General features: G+C 31.7%; 1 protein-coding gene across 1 annotated transcript in view; it reads left to right on the top strand.

Annotated features, from left to right (window-relative positions):
* Positions 1–8,930, top strand: part of LOC106464169 (protein cycle-like) — a 129,506-nt gene extending 120,576 nt beyond the window's left edge. Inside the window, exon 15 of the mRNA XM_022391857.1 lies at positions 1,527–8,930. Within this exon, the coding sequence (XP_022247565.1) occupies positions 1,527–1,702 (176 nt within the window). The 3' untranslated portion in view covers positions 1,703–8,930. The remainder of the gene's footprint in view (positions 1–1,526) is intronic.
* The last annotated feature ends 1,359 nt before the right edge of the window (positions 8,931–10,289 follow it).

The following is a 10,289-nucleotide window of genomic DNA, read 5'->3' as shown; positions in this document are numbered from 1 at the left end:
GAAAACAAAGTGTCGATTGTTTGCGATTACTTTTGAATATTCCAAAACGTCTGAAGAATAAACGTACATTACCGAAAACAAAGTGTTGAATGTTTGCTATTACCGTCGTTCTACTGATTATTATCAAATAGAATTGTATACTGAAAAGTAACTTCAAAATGCTGTAGCAGAAATTAACTTTTATCTGTCAGTTGCTAATTCACTGAAAATGTGATAGTACTTTTACTGTCCAAGTAATTCAAATTACCACACATTACACATGAGTAAGGAGATTTGTTTATTATCTGAACAAAGTGTGCGTGAAATAAGAACACTTGCAAGTCATCATAAACTGGTCAATCTCTATGATACCCAATTAATAGACTAAATATTTCGGCAAGATTTAAACATTACAGTTTATCATTACCAAAGTTTAACATTTGAAGAGTGCTTTTTGAAGTATATTAGATGTAGCAAAAATATGGACAGAGTTCCTAAAATACATGTCATATGATCAATATCTGCAAATAATCGTATTCAATGTGTTTGAATGCTTTAACTCAATAATATGTTTATGTTCCACTTTGAATGAATAATTTCATATATATACACCAAGTATTGTTTCAACTAGTTTCAAAGACTAATCGTACAAAGTGGTTTTTCAAAATAAAGATTCAGTTAGCTTGTGTATTCAATATGTAGACCCAGAAATATTAGCATGTAGTTGTTCATGTTAAAATAAAGATTTATTGTTTTCCCAGTTATTTTTCATTTACCAAATGATTTGGAGAAAGGAGGCCTTCACCTAATCATGTAAATGAAGCATGTTATTTGGACAAATGGTAGTTGAATTAACTTTATTGTGTTGGTATTGTCTTTCAGTAGCTCACATTACACACATTTGTTTCAGCGATCCAGTTTAGTAGTTAATCATGAAGTCCACATGTTTTATTAAGATTTCTTGATTATACAGAAATAGAATCATGATTATTGTTTTCCAGTTTATTTTGTTTCCAAACAGTAGTTGTATCTATGACTCTTAACCTGTAACATTTGTAACTGTTTTATTAAGATTTCTTGATTATACAGAAATAGAATCATGATTATTGTTTTCCAGTTTATTTTGTTTCCAAACAGTATTGGTATCTATGACTCTTAACCTGTAACATTTGTAACTGTTTTATTAAGATTTCTTGATTATACAGAAATAGAATCATGATTATTGTTTTCCAGTTTATTTTGTTTCCAAACAGTATTTGTATCTATGACTCTTAACCCGTAGTTTGTGAGCCCCAAGGGGTCTGACCTGATAAGTAAAATTTAATGTCTTACAAATTAAGTTATGTCAGTGGCACTTTTACACAGTTTAGGTTCTACTTCCACAGATCCAAGTGATCCGTGAGGAGAAAAAAGAAGGATGAAAACCATTGTTTTATTCTATGCACTTAATAATACATTAAAATTGAATTCTTGCACACAAACACTCCTTTTTTTTCAGTTACATTGTTTCAAGAACTTCAGTGAGTTTTTTTTTTGTTTTGTTACAGATATTGATATTATGGATACATTAATGGGGCGAGACATGCTCAGTGTTTCGTACCAAAACAACAGTAATGAAGGAAATGATGAAGCTGCCATGGCAGTTATTATGAGCCTATTGGAAGCTGATGCAGGATTAGGGGGCCCAGTAGATTTCAGTGGCCTTCCTTGGCCTCTTCCATGACCTGGATGTTTGTAATATTCAAGTAAAGTGTAGTTATCTGATTATTTTATCTCACACACAAACAAGACATTTTCATGGTTTAGCTGGAAGCTCTGAATCTCTTCACTTTAGCCTGAGCTTAAACTGCATGACAAATTGAATCTGTCAGTCTGACACTAAATGGAAGAACGTTACCAGTTTCAATTTGATGTAAGAAACTAATGTTGTTGTGATAGTTAAATGTGACAAATAATCAAATCCATTATATTTATGATAAATTTAAACTGTGATCAGTCAATATTGTTTGATTGTTGAATTTAGTTTACTCTAAACAGAAACCTTAAAATTCATATTATATTGATCGTTGAAGATCCAACCTTGTTAACTTTGAATCTTCCTGTAAGCCCACTGATAACATTTTTATCATGTGCGATTCAGAAATAATGAATTTCCTTTACACATTTTGTTAGTATGTGGTGCTTGATCACGTATCACTTAATACTGTATAGGATACTTTAAAGTTTATGGGTGGAATAAATGATATAAATACTAATATCTTTTACCAGTGTCATCTGGATGGTAAAAAGTTCTAGTTGAATGCCGGTCAATAATACATCTGTTTTGTAAATTCAAAGTCTTTCCACAGGATTTCAGATCTCCTGCTATCATTCAAGATATTATTACCAAATGTGTACTTAATAGCTGACTGGATTGTTTGAGGCAATTAGATCAAAATTTGGAGGCTTTTTGATGTGAATAAACTTTCCTGTGTGGGTATTCTACGAAACTGTGATGATCATTTGGTCATGTACAAAATATTCATAACCCTTTAACATGTTTGCCATATTGTTCACTATCAAAGTTCTTATGGCATGCAACAATTGTTTTAACTATCATCAGGCCACAATGAGTAACATTAATTTAAAAAGTAGAGTTGTAAGTGCCAAGTTCACCTGCTATACTGTTTTATGATATCTGTATTTATTTTCCATCAATTTCGTTTTCTGAATATATTAATTAATACATGGCTAATCAGGCAGGAATGACTTTTGTATATATTATCCATCTAAGAGATTAGTTTAAACACTTTTCAGATTAATAAACTAATGATAACATTGATATTTTCTTGAACAGAAATGCTGTGTTTTTACTTTATCATGTTACTGATTTTGACAATGTTTATGTCATCAGCCACTAACATTTTCTGCTCTTTCATCAAAGCACTAGGATATTTGAGTTTGTAGAACATATATAATCAAATATGTATTGTACTCGTTACTTCAACATTAAAATAGCATCATCCTTAGGCAAAAAGTCCTCAGTCATCATTCTCATCAACCACTAATAAACATGCAAGTTTCCCATAGGATCAAATCATCACCCAAATGTTAAGAGCAGTGGTATAACACACTACTGTTCAGTTAAAAATTACTTTAGAGGATCATTTGATAGGCATTCAACAATTTCTTATTTTAGTCAAGTAAATGGATAAAAAATTAATATTACAAATTATTGAAGTACTGTTAAATCACCAATACAAATGTAAAGTGTACAAAGATTGATAAAGAATCTATAATATTGTTGTTGAAATATTATCTTTGAAATTTTTATCATCGGAGATTTGTGAAACATAATAAAGCTAATAGGTATTTACAGGAATTATCAAACATTACATTTTAAAAACACTGAAAATCAACAGTAGCAGTTATGCTTACATCATTGAAAAACTTATTTATTGAAAATAGTGCTGGAGTTTTAAGAGGTTTGTAAGCATAGTTATTACTTTTGTCTTTGCATATAAGCATGACTAATTGTGAACGTATAAATACTTTATTACATCTACCTTTTGGCTTACACCTTCATTAGGATGTACAGTCTACACACGAACTCAAGAGTAATTTACAGTGAAAAAGAACAGAGAAATTACCATGTAATTAAAATGCTACAACATGGCAGCTTTTTAATGGTAAAAAAACTTAATAAGACACAAGAATGCATTGTTTTGAAACATTGCACTAGTTATAACACTAGTAATCATGTATTTATCTTGATGTTTAATGTATTTTTACAATTGTTTTATGCTTTTTTTATTATTGCTACTGACAGTATTATTTCAAGAGTAGTCATTTATGTTTTTACAAGCAGTGTTCGTGTTCAGGTAATGTGTTGCATTTGTAAACCGGGTTTTTACAGTGCAAATACTTAAAATTCCTTGTTTAGCAGCATAGCAGTTTTTCTCCTGACAAACAGTATTTGAGGAAAAAGATGACGATGTCATCTGATGTCTTTCTTGGATTTTGTAAAATTCTTGCTGATTTTTTTCCAGTTCTTCCAAGATGCCTGGGGACATTGACTTTTAAATGGGATACTCCAAATTGCATTATTGTTAAAGGCAGTATTCTGATGGACGTCTTGAGTGTTATTTTGCCAGTTTGTTTTAGCTCTTCATTAAAAGTGTGTTAGTTGCAAGGATATTATTGTTTTTGTCTTAACTATTGGTATAATTTGTACCCATTGCTGTTAGGAATAGTATTTGGACTGTTAGTAGGGGGTTGCAAGTTAAGAATCTCATGTTTAATTTTTACATCTGGTACTAGAATACATCACTTATCATTATAGAAGGTAATTAACAAAATAAACATTACATTTAGTGAAGCTTACAGGAAATATTATCAGTTGACTTCCCATTATTATGATATTTTATATGTACATTATATTAGAACATTATTTACAGATACTAAGAAAATATCAACAGTTGGCTTCCCTTCATATATGTTACACTAGAACATTAATTACATATATTACTTCTAAGTTACACTATAGGTGAATATTAACAGTTGGCTTCCCTTCATCGTAATATTGAGTATTACATATATGTTACACTAGAACATTAATTACAGATATATATATTTTTTGCGTATTCTCAGCATATTTTTTATATAAGTATTTCTATGTCGTAATTTTGATTGAATGTCAAGGACTTGACAAAGCTCTCTTCATGAGTATCTGAATAGTCTGTTTCATTGAAGGTATTTTCTAATTTTATCACCATCACTTGCAACAGATTAATATAAACCTACACCTTTAACAGTGCTCTAGAATATTATATTACATAATATAATTGTGTTATACTGGCTCAACAACAAAGCATTTTAAACTATTTTCAAGGCTTGTAGCAGCAACACAATAATTATCACATTCTGTTAGGAAAAATTCTCAAATGTTTCAATATGTGTGTGAAAAACTGCAGTTTAAAAGTGGCTGCTCCTCATCATCAGGTTACTATTGATACAAGGGATTGTAAACAAAAAATAAACTACACAGCTAGTAAAAAAAAAAGTTCTACCAACATATAATAGCTGAAAAAACCCTAACTTGCCACTTTAGCAATGTATCATTACAGCATCATCCAAGTTATATTTTTTCTTTGCTCATCTTTGTCCTAAAATGCCTCGTGTGTATATGTTAACAGATAAGGAATAAGCCTTAGTCTGTTTTACTGTTATTTGTTTATCAGTAGCCTTGTAATTCATAGATAATTAAAATTTATTATAAAGCATATAGGTATTCAGTAGTCTGTACACAGAGTAATAGGATTTGGTGAATAGAATAATTTGTTTTTGATATCTGTTTCTAGTATTCTCCTTGTATGAGAGTGGTTCCTATTTCTTCTTTACTGAAGCATAAAGAAATTCATTCAGTTGTTGTGTACAGTTAACATCCCAAATGCTATATCTCCAAAGTTATGTATATTCTTCCAAAAAAAAACATTTTGTCTTTTTATTGATATTAAGAAATACAAATTACAAATAGTGTGCATCATTACCGAAAAGGGTTTTGGTGATTAATATAGTCTTTAAGTCATTATTTAGATAAGTTCACTGAGATGAAGATAAAATGTATGTGAAAGTCATGTTGTAGTTTTTTACCAAGGATTTCAATACATCTACATAGTTGTGATAATCATAAAATCCTGCGTGGTGTGTGTGTGTGTATACAACTTGCACACATCAGATGAACTATAATGTCTCTGAAGATTTGGAATAAACTGTTTTGTGTTACCCATTGTTAATGACCAAGCTATTCTATGGAATATATTTCTTAATCTGTTACATCCAGTGCTGTCTATTTGCTCTGCTTTTTACTGAGCAAAATATTGTGCATCTCCAAAGTATATAGACGTGTGCTATGAAATGTTAGTGATTGTCCTTAATTATCAACCAGTCTGCTTCATTTATCAATATATGTCGTGTGTAAACATGTGTACACGAGTGTGTCAGTGAATGAAAACATGGGTTTGTAAAATGGTTGACTCCTTTTTCTTTAGCAAGAATGCTTCTCTAAAAACTCCATACACCATCCTGAGGTACATATAATACCCTACTATTTGTTTTTCTGGTTCAAAAATTCTTTACTGTGAGGTAGTTAGCTGTTTCTCACGAAGAAGGGCAAGGGTATTTTACCAAAACGTGTTCGTGTCATTAGAGATTCTCCATTACAGATGTCGATACTTTATTGTGAAATATACGTGCTTATTAGCATACTTGTTCTTAAAGTATGGCTATTGTCTAAGTTGTATATATAAAACCTGCACTTATACAACACATACTTAGTACACAGAAGGTCATTTATGAAAATATTTAGGTTTACAAATTATAATGGGCATTGTCTGTTATTAACACTAAGATATAATAGACTACAATTCAGCTAATGGGGATCAAAACCAGAAAGGTCAAATTTTATACTTGAATGCATTAACTTAATTTGGTATATGTTCATTCAACACACGTATAATATTTCCAGAATATTAAGACACTTAAAGGTTTATTTTTCTAAACCATTGGACATATTGTGGATTTAGTCTTCACTGACATAACCGTCCAAAGGAATAAGATGTATTATGGAATTAAATAGTTTGTGCCATTCCTTCAGCAACATAAAGATTTCTATGTTTTATTAAATGATCTCATTAATCCTTTCAGTACGACTTGTATTCTTGAAATACAAACAATATAAGTGCATTTAAATAATTTGGATATATAAGAAATGTTTTCTACATGTTTTGGACATTTTCCCAAACGTGTGTTTTATAAGTTATTTATGAAAATATCTCTACATTCTGAGGTGAAAGTAACGCGATAATATCTTATAATCAATGTGTTATTTCTTCAATTCTAAAAATTTACATTAATGACACACACACACAGAAGATATTATATACTGATTCATACAAACTTTCTCTATAGAAACTTTAGCCAGAGTGTATGAAAATGAAATAAAATAATTAACATTCAAATGGTATTCCCTGCTATAGCATGTTCAAAATATTTTTTGGGGAATATATAGGTCCCACCAGTCCTGCATAAACATATGTTAGAACAAAACGAACAAAAAATACTGAAAGGGTTAATTTATGATGGTATTTAAAAGTATTAGAATTTATGATTATTTATATAGATTTTCAACTGTTATTAACTTCAAAGTGTTTGTAATAAAAATCCAAGCTGTATTTACACGTAGATATTGATACAAGAAATACGTTTTCCTAAACTGTTTGTATCTGCCCTAAAGGTTTGTTTTTCTATTAACCTCTGTTTCTGTTGTAAAAGTTTCCTATGTTACATGATTATTTAGCATTATCACTGTAACACTTGAGTATGTGACATTTAGTGATAAATTGAAATGACCATACTGCCTGCCACATAAGAAATTTGAGAATGGTTTGTATAAAATAAGCTTTACATTAAAATACAAGCTTTAATTATGTTTCTGAAAATTTGCATATTTAGCTTGAATAATGTAATGCTTGGGGGAAAAAAATTATAAGTTCAAACATCCAGACAATTTATGTTTATTTCACAACTTGCACCCATGAAAGCTTTCTATTTCCATTTTACTTTTCTGATGATATTTTAGCCAAGAGTGATGGTAAGACAGGGGTTTAACTTTCTTTTTTTTCAGTGATACATGTATGCTATGTATAAAGTTAACTGAAAGAAAGGATAAATGGGTATGCTGTATGTGAAATTGCAATGTTTATTAAGTATATTTGTGTGAAAAATCTCAAAAAAACTTACTATTTACCCGAGTACATCTATCATTTTGGCAAAATGTTGAGCTTAACTAAACTATAATGAAACTATATTATTTCATAATGGTAAGATAACATATGTCATTCACTGTTCAAGATAAACCACATATAAAGCATGATTTTTATATGAGAATTTATATTTGTTTATGTTGTGATATTACTGATATTTACACACACATATTCGTGACAGGTACAGTGCACTTAACATCTCACTCCATGTAACGCTGGTTATTCAGGTCATTCCAGAATGACTTGAAAACCACACACTGGAGAGTAGAGAATTTAATGGAACTGTAAACTGGCTAATCATTATTATATTTTATGTACTTTTATCCCAAGTTTGTAAAATTATGGCTGAAACAGTACTTGTTCGTTATGAATAACTATTTTTCTGTAAACAGTACTTAATTCTTTCATGTGTACAAAAAAGAAAATGCTTTGTTAACTAAATATACCACAGAGAGAAGAGTAGAATATATCTATGGTACTAAAAATAATGTTTTATTGTTTTAGAAACAAGATAATGTTTATTTTTTCTAGATTTTATGTAAAATTAGGAAGTATTACCAGCTGTTAAAAGATACTGAACTTAGTATTCTGTACTTAGAATATGTAAAATAAAACCTTGAACTACAAATGTATTTTCATTGATTAAAAAAAAAAGTCACAATTCTCACATTTTCTGTTCATCCACACTAATGAAGTTACAAAACTGTCTTCATTGTTTTGCTCGTAATTCCATGAGTGTTAGGTTATATTGCCTTATTTTTCTGTTTGAGACACATGGATTTGTCTCTAGATGTGCAACTAACAAATAAATTTTAATATAAGTTTACGAACATTAGATTAGATAAACTTGCATTTTTAATAAGATTGACCTACATCATCATGTTTGTAGTCTTTTTAAGTGTTGTGCAGTTGCCAAATGTTCTTGTAGATAACCACAACATTAGTGTGAACAAGGTATAAGTAGAAAGTATCAGTTTTAACATTTCATCTTGTATCATTGTGTTTGTATTAGTTCTGTGCAATTAATGTTTTTGTTAATTGCAATATCTTCCCTACCTCAAGAGCAATGAAGTTTGTATGACACTAAGATCCAGATGTAAAATCAGTCTTCTCAGCTTGTTGTGAATGATAATAAAAAATTTTAAAGGATGTTGCCCACATCTGTGTCTGGTTTACTTCAATAAGTAACTTCCCATGCAATGTCTTACCTCCGCTCACAAATAACTTGCCTTATACTACCCTCTATATGCGCAAAGTTTTGCTCACCACTAATCTTGATACTCCCACCTACCCTCACATGAGACATCTGCATGCTATCATGCAGCAACCCTCCACCAATAGGAGTGTGATACAACTCCTAACATCACTAGTGCTATCTCTTCTGTGCAGCTTGTAATCACTTCTCGATTGGTACACCCACTGAAAGGATGTGTTTTCGCTCATGCTTTCCTACTGTTTGTTTCTTTTTTCGAATTCAAGTAGATTAATTGCATGTCTCTTTGCAGGGGCTCTTTCCATGTCTCAGGATCCTAACTTGTGGTGAATGTTGCCAGACCAGGTATACTTATCCTTAAATCCACACTGTAAGATCTGTGTGTCATCTATGCCCACTGTTAAGATAAGACAAGACCACTGTTGGTATGCCTTGCAGTATTTTGCTTCATAAAGATGTTCATCCCAGACTGTACATTTATGGACTAACTTAAGTAGAGCAGATATATGTGTATTGTATGTCACAGGCTTGGCCTGCTTTTCAAAATAAGGTATCATGATCATCCATTGCATTGTTTCCAGTGCAGCATTCCTCCAGACTCTCCAATGCACTATTTCCCCATTCTTCTAGTGGAGTATGGAAGTGCTTGCCACTTAACAGTTCCTAGCCACTGGGGGTGGTGGATCATGGAGGCATCATCCTAAGTGTGCTCAATCTCACTCAGTTGAGAGTAGAACAGTGGTGTTATGCCAGTGTAGATGGTGTTGATGCTTATCCTACTGCAGACCTGATGTACAATTCCACATGCTGTCAGGTGTTGGATGATGCATTCCACCAACATGCAGTTTGCCCCTCCAACTAAGGCACCCTTCATCTTACTGTCCCCCAGATGTCAGTTCCCAGAAGATATGGTGATAGTTGGAGCTGGACCAGCCACATATATCCTCCTCTTACCACAGACTGGACAATATATTTCCAATACTGCCTGGTGATGCACTCCGGTTTGCTGACTACCTTCCTACTGTCACCCAGATATGGGGATGTTTGTGTTGGATGTGCACACATAATGATGTGGATCTTTATTACAGAGGCTTATCTTCCCTACCAGTTCCCATATCAGAGGTGAAAGGCAGAGGACCTTCTTCCTACTGTGGGCCAGATATCACCATTATGTTTCACCTGGTGTAAGTTGAGGTCAATCTCTCATTTATGAACCAATATACCCTAGTTACTCTACACCTGGGGTCTCTTAATTTCGCATGTGTGTGGCCAGGTTCCCTTTTCCTACTGTGGAC

Source organism: Limulus polyphemus, unplaced genomic scaffold (genome assembly GCF_000517525.1).
Source record: "Limulus polyphemus unplaced genomic scaffold, Limulus_polyphemus-2.1.2 Scaffold1576, whole genome shotgun sequence".
Classification (NCBI taxonomy): Eukaryota; Metazoa; Arthropoda; class Merostomata; order Xiphosura; family Limulidae; genus Limulus; species Limulus polyphemus.
This window is presented reverse-complemented; position numbering and strand designations above follow the sequence as displayed.